Raw genomic sequence first — 15,324 nt, 5'->3', positions numbered from 1 at the left:
GAGCTGGGAGTGGGGGAGGGGGGGTAAAGAGGTTATAATCAGTGTGAAAACAACTATCAAACTAAACGAAATATCATAGATAACTTGAGTGAATGCAAAACAGTTTTCCAATGACAGTTTCATTGATTAAGTGGAAAAAATTATTCAACCCGACCCGGCTGGATCTAAAAAGCAGTTGCCCCTTAAACCCAATAACTGGATGTGCCAGCTTGGGGAACAACAACTTCTATCAGGTATTTGCACCAATTAGCAACGAGTGTTTCATATGGCTGTAAATGAATTTGGGACAAATGTTCTTGCAGAATTGTTCAAATTTAACCACAACAATAAAAAATGGCTCCAACTGCACTTCACTGGAGTCCTAAACCTTCAGAAATAACTCTTTCCAGACTGATCAATGTCAGTGACTTTGTTTCTCATCTGCTCTTTAATTTCTTTACATCAGAGTATGAAGGTGTTGGTTTTGGGGGAATCTTTTGGCCTACTTCAGGTTCCATGTAGGTAATTTCTTGATTCTAGACGTTTGACATTCAAATTGTTTTGTTTTTATTCAAAGATTTTTTTTTTTTTTACAACCCATTTGGATTTAGTTTGCTTCACTGGTTGAATGAACATACCACCGTTTTTGACTTCCTCCCCTGTGATCCGCATAAATCTGACAAAATTTATGTTTGTTGTGGAAAAAAAAATGAAGGAAACATTAAAACGAGCGGAAAAGAAATAATCACTTTAATCCGTCCGAGACACAATTTCATCCTCCTGCACATCATTATCTATTTAGAAAACAACAATCAACACATTGTGCAAAAACTGCATTGAATCATTGAGCAGCAAAAGTATTAAATCTTCCAAAGTAACATAATTGGTCAAAAGAGCCGTGATCTTCACAGAAGATAGAAGGAGGGTCAGTTTAACCGTTCCTGGAGCTGAAGTGAATGAAGAAGGTCCTGATCTCTTTGGGTGAGATGGTGACGGTGAAATCCTGATTCCTCTTATGTTGGTCATTTTCTAAAACGAAAGGCGAGAAATAGGTTTAGTTGAAAAAGAAAAAAAAAAAGTCTCATTTCTTTCCTTTCTCGTTTGGAGCGTTCCTCACTTTTCCCAGAGGTGTCTGCAGTTTTCCACCTCCACCTTTGCAGGGTTGTGATATTCCAGGTTCCTGTAAGCGAACGCTCCTCCAGCTCCCGCACTTCCCCCAAACCCTTTAAAACGTCCTGATCGCAAGAAAAGAGTCAGTCAAAAATGCAAAGAAGTTTGAGGTTGCAACGTGACAAAGTGTGAAATGTTTTCCATCGATACATCAACGTTTTGTCTTTTTTTTTGTTTTTTTTTTGCAGCTGTACCTTTAGGTTTACTGTGACTGGTTTGGAAAGCTCGGGGTCCTCTCCCTCCTCAAACAGATGCATGAGTCTCAGCAGAACCCGATCGTAGTCCGGCTCAGAGCGCACCTCCTTTCCTGTTTACGTTTCAAACAGCAGCGATAAAAACGCGTGAGAAAAACACATCTGAGCATTAAGAAAATCTGCAGATTCAGTCACACAGAACCTGAATGCAGGCGGCTGAGGTGAAGGTCGTGGTCGGAGGTGTAGTTCCACCCTGGGATGCTGAGGCTGAGCAGGTGGAGGTTGGGAGGCAGAACAACTGGAGGCACTGGGGAGTTAAATCTGGGCTCTCTGTCCTTCCGGGCCTTACCTATTAAAAAAGACAAGACAGCTTTTTAAACTCAAACTAACGAGAGCGCGTTGTTTTTTTTTTTGAGTAAAAAATGCACAAAGGAATTATCAGGTCACTGCAATCTGATAAATTTTGTAGCTTGATTTGCCCAGATCAGTAACTTGCTCAGTCAGAAATTTAAGAATTTTACCCTTTTCCCGATCAGTGAATGCAAGATCACTTTATTTTCATATCAGGTGTTTAAAACGGAAGAAAGCACCAAATGTGTAAGAGGCTATTAAAAAATAAAACAGTTTTCTACAGCAAGTCTAAGCTTATCTGAGGTTCATTCAAGGTAAGAGCGATCCAGGCTTCCAGCAGACAACAGGAAGGCTAAAAGGAGTAAAACAAACATCGCTCTGTTTTATCCTTGTCTGTCTGTTTTATGAAAAAAGAATGGTTTGCAAATGTTGGCAGCTTTTTTGATATTGTAATAGAATTTACATTATCTAGAAAACGCACACGGAGACTGCTATTCTAACTATGCTATGCTAACTGTGCTAATATAAGATGCTAACGCCAGTGCTCCATTTTTTTAAATGAGTAAAAATCCTGATTTGCTTCTGGTATGAAAAATAATGCCTTCTAAAAGCAATAAGTCTAGAGAAAATGTTCTCACTGTTGTTCTTAGATCCTCTTACATTTGTAATTTTCATACTTTTCAACAGTCATAGACTTTCTTATGTAGTCAAATATCATTATCTTTAGTTCATGAAACCCCACAATGCCGAAGTTGGCTTTTAATTGACTTTTAATTTGAAAAAATAATATTTCACATTATCCCTTCAAGTTCTGTCAGTAACTTAAAACCCCAAACTATCAAAAAAGGTAGACAAAAACAGCAATTTTAAGAAAATAAAATACTTTGTAATTATTCAGCAATATTAAAACCCTTTATGTTGTACATAAAATTAATTTTGACCTTTAAAACAAAAACATCTTAAAGACAAATTCAACTCAAATCAACATGTGCAGATCATCGGTGTCTCCTTCATATGAAGATACTTACCAGGCCGGTCTATTGGCATGACGAAGGGTCTGTGCTGCAGCTCTACCGCCCCCCTCTGGTACAGTTTGGATGTTGCACCCACAGAGCCAAGGATCATCCAAAGGGTGGGCCTCACAACCGAGCTGTCGTTCAGCGTGAGGTTGTAGCCGAGGTTCCACTGCAAGTTGTTCCAAAGTCGGCGATGGAGCATCACCTGAGAGAAAATAAACACTTTCTAAAATACATCTGTGACTAAAGATCACAACGCAAGTGGTCGTTAGTGTTTCGTTTTTACCTCTAGCTGTCCGTCGGCTGGACTGGAGACGCCGTGAGCTCTGTCGCTGAGGAGCACCAGGCGGCTGATGTCGTCCTGGATGTAGGCCGTTCGGACCATGGGGAAGTAATTCTGCAGACAGGAAAATGGAGCATATTTACAACCAAACGCCAAACCTGGAAAAAAAAAACAACACACAGTTTGTCAAATATCCCACCCTTGCTAAAGTGTTATTAGTGAACTTCTTGTAGGTTCTCTTCATCATTTGGTAGCCATTGTCATCCGAGTACAGAGTCCTGTTGTTGTCGAGGGAGGAGCTGGTTCTGAGGACCACCTCTGTGTTGAGGCGCAGGGGGCCCAGAGAGTAGGTCTGCTCCAGCCTGTGGCACCAGGGCCCGGCCTCCGAATACTCTGGGACGCGAGTGGTGATCGAGTAGGCGCAGTCCTCGTCACCGTCCTCTCTAGAGCGGTCAACCAGAATTGGTCGTCAGCCGTAGAAAGAGATGAAATCTTCTTAGTTACACCGCAAAAACACAACGTCTGACCAAGGATTTTTGATCTACTTTCTAGTGCAAATATCTCAATACAAAACTAACTTTTCATCAAGAAATAGTCCGAATTTTGATAACAAAAAGTACTAGCTCAACTGGCAGAATATTTCACTTAGAACTAGTACTTTCTCATCAATATTAAGCAACTATTGACCTGAAAAGTTACTTGTAATTAGTTTTGTCCTATTTCAAGTGACATTTGCACTAGAACCTTGACCAAAAATACTTGGTACGATTTTGTGTTTTAGCAGTGTAGTTCCAGTCTCCAGTCACCGACCTGTAGAACCGCTGCCTGATCTCGGTGAGCACCTTTCCCGGGATTATCTCCATTTCCACGGCCTTGTAGGCCCGAACAGCTGACCCGTTAGCGCTGAAGATGTAGTTATCAGAGATGGGTCCTGCTTTCACGTCTCCATTGGCGTCGTATTCCCAGAAGTCCTGCGTCATCATGATTCGCCTTTGCTCCTTTCTGCCAGTGAAGAAGCACAAGCCGTTTTCCCAGAGAGTCATTTTAGTTTATGTTGCAGCACACTTAATAATTAATCAATGTGATTTTCGCACGTTCTTTTATTGTTGAAAACTGTTAACAGACAAAAGCGGCAGTGAGCGCCTGCAGCTAATCGGTCATTACTGCGCTGAATCGCCGTTCGCTCACTGAGTCAGGAGTGCTCACTGTGTTCTATACGCCCACTGGTGGCGAACTGATGTAACTACAGTTTAATGCCTCAGTCCGAATTGAAGTGCAGCTTAAAAATAATTTCTATAGTCAAACAGAGGTCTTTAAATAAGGTAAGAAAAGGGAGGGGATTTAATTATTTCTGATATCAATTCTGTCACATTTATTTTATACAAAAGAAACAATCGAGGGAGGTTTGGCATAATAATCAAGTAGATTTATTTATTCAGACTCTCGTAGATTTTCATTCATGACCAAATCACCAGACAAACTCTCTGTGCTGGAACAAAATCCTGTTGAAAACGTGCAAAATGTTAAGTGCCCTGACAATGTTTAGGAGGTGTAAATCTCACAGGTAGGTGGCGCTGTGCAGGAGGTTGGTGTCCTGGTCAAACATGAGTTTGTAGCAGCCGTTCAGAACGGGCAGAAGCCGCCTTCCCGTTTTCCTCCAGTCCTTCACACGGCGCCGCTCGAACGCAACACTTCGAGCTTCGTAGGTGCTCTCGCACTTGGACTTCCCAGAACACGACGTCTCAGAGAACTGGACGGAGTACTTCCTGTGCTGAAGGCCGCCGAGCTGCGCCACAAAGAAGAGGTCGTAGGAGGCGTTGCACAGTGCCGACTTCTGGGTCTGCGACGCAGAAGGAGAGAGAGAAAGTTGATTTCAGAAGATGATGGTTGAGCTAAGCTACCTCAAGCAGGAGGAGACGTTCGTGGACCTGCGCAGGGACGGGCTGCCCGTCGTCGTCACGGACGACCGCGCTCGGGAAGGTTACAGTCATGTTAACGACGGAGGTGATGTTCCACGCCAGCGGGTTGTAAACGATCACGTGTTGCTCCAGAGCCTGACCAGAACCTAAAATAGGAACATAAATAAACATCCACAACTGAATGCTGGAGAATCCCATTTGTTTACCGAAACCCGTTGAAGTTCTGTTAAGCCAGAGAGGTGATGCCAGAAACACGAGGCATGAAGAAGAAGAAAACAAAAAGTCAGAGGCAACAAAAGCTCTCTCAGAGTTTCAGCAATAAGGCTGTGGACTCGATTGAAAGTAGAAAAATTTGGAGCTAGCGACTTACTTTTCACTATCCCATCACCACAGCATGATGCTGCCTCCATCGTACCTCGGTTTGTACAATGTTCTCAGTTACGAGATAAGAGAAAATCCATCATAAAATTAACCTTGTGCAATGTTTTCTTGGTTTGTCGCTTTCAGAAGTCCACATGCCGAGTTATGTTTAATTCAAAGCTTTATTCCAGTGACAAAGCCTACTTACATCATATTAATTATCCATCATAATAATGCATAAGAAGCCAATTCTCGGGACATGTGGGTGATATGGACTTCAAAATTAATCGTCATATGTTGTGGTACTAGTAGAATGTCAATAAAAACGATTTAAAAAGCCATTTTTTCCATCTTTTTTAGGTAAGATGTAAATGAAATACGCTTCTTCGGGATCCCAGTTTCTCAAATCAAACTGCTCACTGTAACTGCATTTAATCATAATTTCAAATTTATTGATATTTATAGATGCTCTCATTAAAACAAATAGTGGAGAAAAAAGTAAAAATAACATCTACGATGTTTTTATTCTTTTTCTTTCAAAAATCATGATTTGGAACTTATCAAGTTGACGATAAATCAAAACGATCACGATGAGAAATTTCTCACGCTAAGCGAAACAATAAATATTGTCCCAGGAATGTACGTTTATAAAAAAGTGGAAGCGTTTCAGCTCGTACCTTTTCCCTGGAAGCTTCCGCTGGGAACGCCGGAGACGTCCTGGTTCTGCGGCAGCAGGAAGAGCGCGGCTAGAAGCTCCTCAGCTCCCATCATGCCTTGCAGCAGGTGCTGCATGTACATTTCCGCCACTTTGGGCGACTCGGTACCAGTGATGGCGTCATGGTGCTGGACCTGGAAAGAATCACAGTACGTATTGATTCCCATTCGCTTCCTCGTGTTAAATGATATTTTTTCGCGTCGTGTTTCGGATGTAAGAGACGAGGCGGATTACCTCGGCGACAGCCCAGCGCAGAGCCCTGAGTTTCTCCAGAGCCCAGTCTTTAGCCACCGGTCCGTCTGGGAAGCTGATCCGGTACCGGGTGAAGAGCGTCTCGGCTGCGTGCAGCCGGGAACTGGCCCGCCTCGCCACTCCCTTCAGGACATTTCTAGAAGCGTAAAATCCCGTCCATGCCTGGTAGGGCTCTGGGAAATGCAGCAAAAACACTTCCTGTGTGTGTGTGTGTACGTGCACGTTACTTGCAACTGTCCGCATTCATATGGAAATTAAAAACTTTTCCACACTCAAATTTCCAGAGTTTGTAGTCCTAAACGACAGTTTTCAAGATACTAAATACTTAAGTTCACAATAAATTTATGACAAGGATGGGAATAAAGTCTGGAAAAACAAATATTCTTTCATTTGTGAAAGAATTTCAAACTTCCCATTGTTTACTCTGCGAGAATACACACTGCGTACACACATACCCGTCGAATATGGTAGAAAATCCTCACTCCCACGGACATCCCAGGTAAGATTTGATTGGTGGACTGACTGGAAGTACTCGCTCAGAGTTGCGTACTGCACCGTTACGCCGAACTCCTTGCTGTTCTGGTTGATGTACGTCATCAGAGGGTCCATGTTCCTGAACTGCACTGATGAGTTGAAAAACTGTTTGTCGCAGCCCTAAAAAAACAAACAAACAAAAACAATAAAAAGACCCACAAAGATTCTGAAACTGATTTCAAGCCTAAAACCCTTTCCAGGATAAAAGTCATGAAAACATGACAGCTTGCGTTCCCCCACCCAAGGCCAGAGCAAATGGTTGGTCCTGAACCACGCAGCCCTCTGCTTGATGTTCTCCGCCATGGTCTGAGCGTACGCGTGCACCGTCTCCTTGGTGACGGGGAGGCTCATGTTGGGGTAGACGCCATCTTTGGGGGGGTCCGGGAACAAAGCAACGCCGTTCCAGTAGAAACCGGATCTGAGGCGGAAGAAACAAGCTTTTAGTTATTAAAACTGGAGGAAATTAGGTTTTGCTACGCTGACAAACAGAACCAGGTTTCTTTTGGAGGTTTGGTTGTGGATGGTGGTTATGCTTAGTACTGACTCAATATGAATGGATGCCACCGTTTTTAGAGTTTTATTTCTGAAAACCCTTTGAAAACAACAGATGAATCTCCCTCCACTTCATTATTATTCTCTACTGGTCCATCATATTAAGTCCCAATAAAATACAAAGAAGGTTGTGAAGGAAGAAAAGTTTAGAGGGTATAAATCACTTTGTAAGGCACTGTAGTTAGAGACAGAAAAATTAACGTAAAACACCTGTTGGAGAACGGTATGTGAGACGGCGTGCAGTAGCTGTACTGGTCCATGGTGTGTGTGAAGATCTCCTGTCGGGCTTTCAAAGAGGGAGACCCTCTCCACACAAACTGCAGTTTCTGAAGTCAGAAAACAACCAGTTAGCAAAGAAGCTCAATTCGCTTCCTGTCGCAGTCTGCAGAGCAGAGCCAAGGCCACCTTGTTTTTCTGCATGCCGTCTTTGAGGTCGTAGTCGATGCGGGAGATGAGGTGAGCGTTGAACCCGGCCAGGGAGAACAGCACCGGCGTGGCGGCCGAGGCACCGAACGGATCCACGTGCCAGGAGAACTGCGGACGCACGCCGAACGTTTGGTACAGGAAGCCGTGGCCCTCTGAAACGATGGCAGAGTCAGCAATACGGGTGAGTCTCGACGGCAAACCCGTGGGGACCAAGAGGAGCAGGAGTCGGGTTACCGGTCAGCTGCAAGATCTCGTCTTCCAGGTCCGTCACAGCCTCGTCGTGCATCACTTGGCCTCCGATGATGAACTCCAGACGACCTTCTTTCACGAGCTGCCGGATCTGGACGGGGGAATTCAAAAGATCAGCTTAAATCCTGCAGAAAAGTAACATTAATCACTCATCTGGACAAATAACACCCAAAAGACAAGTTTTATTTATTTATTTATTTATTTATTTATTTATTTTATTTATTTATTTAGATTTTTAAGCAAATCTTTCAAAGGAAGGTAACTTAATAGTGAGTCAAATGCTTAATTCCTTCAGCACATGTTGGTTCAGTCATATTTTGTGTCATAAGTTAATTCTACTATTTTTTAACCAACATTTGGAAGAGTCTGTAATACCAAGAGAACTTTTAAACTTCTGATGCTACATTCAATGCTAACTGGGAATTTAGAAGTCAGTTTTGCAGAACAGGTTTATCTGGGACTGCATGTCTTCTTGGTGGTGTGGGAAGGTGGGGATTGAGGCGGTGAGCACAAGCAGAAGGTTACCCAGGGCATCGTCCATCCGAGAACTGCCACTGATCTCAGTCACTGAAAATATATGCTTTTATGGTGAGTAAATAAAAACTCTGGAGCCACATTTCTCCGTTTACATTTTGCCTTCAAGGTGCCAGCGACAGTGCTTTTAATTCGTTATAACAAAACAAAATGGAATTTATTGCAAGGAGGTTCGTTTTCAAGAACTGTAATAAAGGAAAATGATTATAGTGTCCGCCTTTAACAGTCAGAACCAGAGGTGGGTAGATCAACCCAAAATATCAATACTGACTTGGTGATAAGATTGATAGCTTTGTTTCAGATTCCCTCTTGAAACTGTGCTTTACTTTTGTATTGTAGTTTCTCAACCCTATCATAAAAATATTTTTGCTGTGATCTGCTCAGAGACTAATTTTTTGTACTTTTTTGTCGTTATTTTAGAAAATAATCGACACAATTGTTTTTTTGTTTTTTTTTTAGATGTTTATCATGCAAATATGTCATTTTGTATAGACCTCTCCTGGGTTTTAATAAAAAATAATTCAAAGAAAAATCTACAACATAAAAGTCAGAAGTTAGACGATATACGTAAATAATAAGTAATAAGCGACACCGATACTATATTTACTTGGTATCGAATCGACACCAAAATATGCAGCGTCGCACTTCTAGTCAGTACAGATAGCTAATCATGTGATTGTAGATACGTGTCCATACTTGTTTCTTTTGAGTGTCCGAGGCCACTGAGTCCCACCACAGTCTGAAAAACTCCTGCTCCACAGAGATAAACCTGCGCTCCTTCACCTTTGACAGCTCCTCCGTCACGCTGCTGTACACGTTGGCCGCATAGGCGTGCATACTCTCCTACAGGACACACTCAGGTTTAGAATAAATAAAACAGCACTCTATAGCACGATTGTACCATGAACACAACAACCTGGATGGTGTACACCCAGCCTACATCCATGTGGCTGTGAGGAATCACAAATGTTTGAATGGGCTGATCTTCTCCGAACGTTTTTCCCGAACTGAACCAAAAACTGAACACGATGAGGGATAAAAGATGCATTTTGTCAGCTCAAAAAGGCGACAGGAGCTTTGGCGATGAGCTCCCTAGTGTTCACCAACACTTCCTCATGTCCTTATTATTGTTTTGTAAAAAGCATGTGACTGGACTCGCCTCCTTTACAGTCAGCCGTCGGATGATCTAGATAGCAGCGTCGACCATGCGGCGTGGGAGGAGTTTAGCAACTGGTAGAGCTGGTCAGAGGTTCATTGGTTGAGTGAAATCCATTTAATGAAAGAAGTAGGGATAAAGATTGAGGAATACACATGTATCAATAACTCCACTGTAGTAATCTGTTTTTTGTATTACTATTTTATCAACTTTGTTTTGTTATATCAAAAGTTGTGTGCTTCTGACCAACTTATTTTAATGTACCTATTCTTTTGTTATTGGTTCAGTAAAATCCATTTATTATAAATTACTTTTTTATATCTTAAAACTTAACATATATGTGTTTTAAGTTTATTCTGTATTCATTCAGTTTTTCTTCTGTTCCATGCTTTGTTGTTCCTTTTGTCATTGGCTTAATAAAGTCAACTGGAAAATAAACATAAAAAAAAGAATATGTAGATTACTACTTAAAGTAGTGTATTATTTATCTTATTCTCTCAAGTTTTTACAACTAATATCACTTGTTGGTTTTTTTACTTTTATTATTGTGTTGTTAATATTAATATTTTTAGTGATAATTTTGTAATATTTTCTGTTCTTGGTTCAATTTTAAGCGTCTAACCCCGCCTCCGCCGCGCGTCCTTTTGGCTCGCCGGCTGAAAAATGGGGCGCAGCCAATTGTGACGACTCATCCGGTGCGATGGCTATAACCTTTCCCACCGGAAGCAGTCCTGTAAAGTAAACCCTGAGAGCTTCTGGAGGTGACAGCGCAGCTTCACATGTAACAAAAAGATGTCTAAAAGCACTAAAATAGTTCTGGTGTTTGGAGGCTTCATAACGGCGGTGGCCGCTGCGTTTTATCCCATATTTGTCTACCCTCTGACACATAAGGAGGAATACAGTAAGTAACCGCAAAGACTATGTTGTAAACAGTTAGCATTTTGTGTCATTTTGATGTCTAATTAAAGTCACAGTTAAACGCAGTGTTGTTTTTTCTCCCATTTAAATAAAATTAACCAATCAGAATCGACTTTGGGTAATTTCAACAATCGTTTTAATCGTTTCTTTTCGACGTCCTCCGGTTTGGGAGCAACAATAAGAATGGGTTTCTGTATTTTACTTGTTTGATTAGACATTCAACTCAATTCAGAATTACTTTATTTATCCTAGAGGAGAATTAAATGTTATAACGGATTATTCAAGTATCTTCAAAAAGTTGTGAGCTGGACGAACCTCTGGTAGCAGTCAGCCTTGCAGCGAATCTGAAGAGGCCTCTGACTGAAGACGCGTTAGGAAATACAAGAATGAGAATTAGCAACATTGTACTAGTGTTTTTCAGGAGTTCATTCATGAAAATATGTGACCACAGTGGAATATTTAACTTAGATTCTGTCGTCCTCTTCTAGGAGAAGTCCAGAAGGTGAACAGGGCAGGAATCAATCAGGCCGATATTCAGCCTGCAGGTAAGAAAGCTGCTGAAATTTAAAGTTCTGCTTGCTTTTATCTAACTTAAATGTCACTCCAAATCAGAAAAAAGTCAAACTGAATCCCCCCTCCCCCCCTCACACACACACACACACACACACACACAAAATCTTCTTTCCAAAATAGCAATAGTACCAACAGTGTAAATTTTTCATGCACACAGGTGCAGACATCTAGGTTTATATAACCAGTATGGTGAGAGTACTTATTTAAATTAATCAGAGCTTATTTACAATTATCTGATCCCACCTGGATCAGATAATTGAATCTGATCCAGGTACAATTTTTCGGAGCAAAAATTACCAAGTTGCTCCGATAGTATTTTTCCACCTTTTTTTTTTTTTTTTTTCAAATACATTAGGACAAACAATATCCAGTTCCCTTCCAGAGGAGTACCACCAAATACAACACAGTGGTTCTCCCAAAATGTACACACGTGGCACCTTGTGAAATACCAAGAGAGTATAAATAAAAATCAGCTAGAAAACTGAAAATGGAAAACTGAAAATCCTTTTCTCAATAGGATGAGGATTTAGAACAACCCTTCTAGATCTATAGAACCTCTGAGGGATGAGTTCGTTTGAAGAGGAGATCTAACGCAGAGGTGTCAAACTTTTCCGTTTGGCATTTTTTGTTTATATCCCTTGCCCAAAACATAAACTACATTGTTGAAATATACTTGATATGCAGTCAATTCTTCAATAGCAAAGGTGTCCAAAGTCAATCATCAAGACCGCTTGCACTGCCTGTCTTAGATGTTGCCCTAAGTCGGCACATATGAATCAAAACAATTGTTCTGCTAACGAGCTAAGTGGCATGCCGAGGAGGTGATTAAGTCGTTTGAATCAGCAGCTTTGGAGCTAAGACGCATCAGAAACCTGTAGAGTACTTACATCTAGGACTAGAGTGAAAAAGAGAGAAGAAGAAAAAATAAGGAAACACTACAGGAGAAACTCTCATATGGTTATAACCCAATCATTAATGTCTTCAGTTGAGAATTGGCACCACTATTGAAAGGTATTCTTGTGTTTTCTGAATTTTTGCACGGTTTGATGCGTTTTTTGTTTGTTTGTTTGTTTGTTTTGTTTATGTCTGAAGGTGTCAAGATCTGGTCCGATCCGTTCAAGCCTGTAGAGAAATGAAGACAGTGAGAAGTCCTGCTCACTGATGCTATTGAAATCATGAGTATGTTTTTGGAGTGCTTGGTGTGTGAATGAGTGAAATACTTACCGATTGTTTTGACGGCTTTGGATGCGTTTCTACTTAAATAAAGTCAACCATTAAAAATGTAATAAGTGATTGTGTTTTTTGTTGACCACAAGGGGGCGCACTATCCCCTCGTGTTCTGAAAGGCACTGAACCCGGGAAAGCTTTATTTTAAGGGAGGGGGTTGGGGGAGAATCTTTGTATTTCTAAAAGTCTCACTCTGGTATGCAGTATGTAAGTAATTATAATAAAATGTAAAAGTTTGTTTACACATCTCTTTTTGAGCCTCCTTTGACGTTTTATTTGCTTTTAGATGATGTGGGACTCATAAAATTACTTCAACAGCAGAAGGAGCGTAATGTGCAAGATGTTTTTTTTCCCTAAAATGGAAACCCAAGAGCCGAAGTTATTCTAAGACAGATCGGTTTGCATTATCGTCTCCCCGTCAAGAGACTTTGGGTTTAATACGCATATAGTATTATCTATAGGCTGAACTGACAGGGCAGATCCACGATTGGCCTTTCAGAAACCCACTCGATGTGGTCCAGACTCCCTTTACGAGACCACTAGTGGTGTAAAAGCAGAGAATTTCTAAACTGATTTTCTTTTTTTTTCTTCCCCCTTTCCTTCTGCACTTTTGTGGTTTCCTGGCATTGACCAGCTTCCACTTTAGGAGTTTTGTCCATCAAAGTACTTCTGGAGGAAGGATGGATTAAGAAAGAACCAAAGCATGTGTTTATGGTTCTTCAGAGATGCTACTTTCCTAAAGTCCCCCCCTTAAATCCTTCACGGTCCTCCGTGTGGCCTCCGCTTTTTTGGAGGGGGGGGATTTCTGGATTGTTGTTGCCAGTGATCGCCACTCTCCCCTCTGAGCTCCACTCCCCCACCACCAATCAACAACCCCCTTTTGTTTATGAGAGGTTGTTATTGTTGAACGGTGTTCAGAAACAAGAGAAAACTCAAGAGCGCGGCTGCTAAAGCAAATAAGAGCTGAGGCAAGGGGTGAGGGAGCGGGAGAAGAGGAGGGGAAGGGGCAGCTAAGAAGAGAACGAAAAAAAAAAGAAAAAGAAGCAGAAATTCCTCTCATTCCCCGCTGGTGTTTTCCAGATTCCTCAAGCGACAGCTCCGTGGCCGTGCGAGTGAAGTAAGCAACCAGAGGGGAAACTGAAGCGAACGACGAGAGGAAGAGAAGCGCATTCTTGTGGGGACGCGTCACCTCCACGCAGAATAGAAAAAGATACTCGATCTCTGCTGCTGAGCCGGGCAGGCCGTGAGGCGAGGGCCCTCAGCTTTGAGGCCCCCCTCCTCACGCCTTCATGAGTGACTGCTGGAGGAGTTGCGGACACGCAAATGCACTCCTTAAATCTCTCCTCTGAAAGCAGGGGCACCTTGGAGTTGATGGCCGCCTTTTCATAGTTGTGTGTGTGTGTGTGTGTGTGTGTGTGTGTGTGTGTTGTCTAGTCCTGTTGATGTGCTTCGCGTCACATTCTGTGGGATACGTATGGAGGGACAGCCATGTCTATAAAACACTCCAAGGGGTCACGGCGCACTTCAAACCAAACACCAACACAACAATATCGCCACCGCAGCTCTTTTTCCTCCCCGGCCATTAAGCCATCACACAAATCTCTCGCCGCTATTGAGGAAGGTTTGGAAAGTGGTGACACATCCTCGGAGCCCTCTGCATCTCGTAAAAGAAAAAAAAAAGCTAATTAGCTGAGGTTTCTTTCTAATTGCCATGGGAACAAGGGTCGGAACTGAAGGAAGGGAAAAGGAGAGAGGCTTTTGGAAGGGATTTGGCTTGTGCAACGATCAAAACATGAAGGGAAATTGATCTACTTGAAAGCAAGAAAAATATCTGAATAAACTGAAAAGTTGTCCTGTTAATCACCAGACTAAGATTTAGTTGTATAACCCAACTGCTTTGCATAGAGTCAACAAATTCTGGCAACTGTGAGCAGGTATTCAAGCCATGATGATTGGAGTCCCTCCATACTTCTTCTACGTTTGGTTTTGCTTTAGAAACAGCTTGCTTGATGTTTTCTATTGGATTAAAGACCGAGGATCAGGTCCTATTGTTCTATTGTTCTTACACCAAGATGCTGCTCACTTACTGGTGTGTGCTTTGGGGTTGTTGAAACACCCACTTCAAGGGCATTTCCTCTCTATTGCACACTGATGAAAATGGTTGAGAAAATTTCGTCCAAATATTGTATCATAAAATCCCATCAGAGAACCTTCACTCCAATGAAGTACAATGCTATTGGAGGTACAGTAAAGCTAAGACACGGTGCAATACTTTCAAATACTTACATAAATTACTTCTTCATTTGTCAAAGAGTCACTGCTTTACCATACGGCTATCACATATTGATAAACCGAAGAGGGGCAAAAATAAAAAATAACAAATTACCATACAGTTAATAAAGTTATCTTTTTTTGAATAACCTTTTATGCTGCTAAATGAGAGTATTTGTTTTTTCCAAACAACTGTGGCGTGAATTAAGTGACTGATAAACTGTGTGGACAAGCAGGTGCAGACAATGAATGGATGAATTCACCAACTTCATACAATGATTTACTTATACAGAATTAGCATCTCTTAACTTTTCTAGGACACCTAGTCGTAAAGTTGCCACGTAGGAGCATAATTTCTACCAAAAACAAAAGTTTGGGTGTACTGAGTATTTTCATTCTCTGTCAAAGTCCCCTATCATTAAAAATACTGATTGTACTTTTTCTGACAAACATCAAAAATGTACCTTTAGCCACCTGACCAAATTTCATCGACGTGCTCCATAAGTAAAGGTATCAGGGCTCCTCCTGTGCTTTGACAAAAAAAGATAAATAAAAAATACAACACAGTTGTGTTTCCTCTTACAAACCAAGCAGGGCCCAGGTTTGACATCTCAAACATACGACCTTGTAAAGCAGTTTACTGGA

At 41.6% G+C, this 15,324-nt stretch overlaps 2 protein-coding genes across 5 annotated transcripts; one reads left to right on the top strand and one right to left on the bottom strand.

Annotated features, from left to right (window-relative positions):
• Positions 1-707: 707 nt before the first annotated feature.
• Positions 708-9,782, bottom strand: man2b2 (mannosidase, alpha, class 2B, member 2). Of its 4 annotated transcripts, none has more exons than XM_016671059.1 (19): positions 9,694-9,782; positions 9,231-9,377; positions 7,986-8,091; positions 7,731-7,903; positions 7,536-7,651; positions 7,014-7,191; positions 6,695-6,893; positions 6,222-6,412; positions 5,950-6,121; positions 4,922-5,058; positions 4,556-4,833; positions 3,804-3,995; positions 3,193-3,436; positions 2,997-3,107; positions 2,723-2,915; positions 1,546-1,692; positions 1,344-1,459; positions 1,097-1,214; positions 708-1,008 (listed from the first exon to the last, which is right to left on the bottom strand). In XM_016671059.1, exons 2-19 carry the CDS (start codon positions 9,369-9,371, stop codon positions 911-913), a joined length of 2,910 nt encoding a protein of 969 aa, XP_016526545.1. In that variant the 5' UTR covers positions 9,372-9,377; positions 9,694-9,782; the 3' UTR covers positions 708-910. The 4 variants fall into 4 exon arrangements, with proteins under 4 accessions (XP_016526545.1, XP_016526543.1, XP_007551413.1 ...); XM_016671057.1 differs by lacking the exon at positions 9,694-9,782 and adding an exon at positions 9,451-9,669; XM_007551351.2 differs by lacking the exon at positions 9,694-9,782 and adding an exon at positions 9,451-9,669 and having other exon boundaries at positions 1,344-1,456.
• Positions 9,783-10,397: 615 nt separating this feature from the next.
• On the top strand, positions 10,398-12,467 carry LOC103137557 (small integral membrane protein 20-like). The gene is made up of 3 exons (XM_016671072.1): positions 10,398-10,591; positions 11,097-11,153; positions 12,274-12,467. Exons 1-3 carry the CDS (start codon positions 10,483-10,485, stop codon positions 12,315-12,317), a joined length of 210 nt encoding a protein of 69 aa, XP_016526558.1. The 5' UTR covers positions 10,398-10,482; the 3' UTR covers positions 12,318-12,467.
• Positions 12,468-15,324: the final 2,857 nt, after the last annotated feature.

This window comes from Poecilia formosa, unplaced genomic scaffold, assembly GCF_000485575.1.
Source record: "Poecilia formosa unplaced genomic scaffold, Poecilia_formosa-5.1.2 Scaffold41, whole genome shotgun sequence".
NCBI lineage: Eukaryota > Metazoa > Chordata > Actinopteri > Cyprinodontiformes > Poeciliidae > Poecilia > Poecilia formosa.
Note: the sequence above shows the minus strand (reverse complement) of the source record. Positions and strands in the feature narration are given on the sequence as shown.

What these genes read in the sequence shown, in the direction of transcription:
- LOC103137557 (XM_016671072.1), top strand. Translation starts at nt 10,483, where the DNA reads ATGTCTAAAAGCACTAAAATAGTTCTGGTGTTTGGAGGCTTCATAACG. An exon ending in GACACATAAGGAGGAATACA is followed by an intron (nt 10,592 to 11,096) that starts GTAAGTAACCGC and finishes GTCCTCTTCTAG; the next exon opens with GAGAAGTCCAGAAGGTGAAC. An exon ending in GGCCGATATTCAGCCTGCAG is followed by an intron (nt 11,154 to 12,273) that starts GTAAGAAAGCTG and finishes TTATGTCTGAAG; the next exon opens with GTGTCAAGATCTGGTCCGAT.
- man2b2 (XM_016671057.1), bottom strand. Translation starts at nt 9,582, where the DNA reads ATGCATCTTTTATCCCTCATCGTGTTCAGTTTTTGGTTCAGTTCGGGA. An exon ending in CGAGATCTTGCAGCTGACCG is followed by an intron (nt 7,904 to 7,985) that starts GTAACCCGACTC and finishes CCATCGTTTCAG; the next exon opens with AGGGCCACGGCTTCCTGTAC. An exon ending in CCTCAGCCGCCTGCATTCAG is followed by an intron (nt 1,460 to 1,545) that starts GTTCTGTGTGAC and finishes TTGAAACGTAAA; the next exon opens with CAGGAAAGGAGGTGCGCTCT.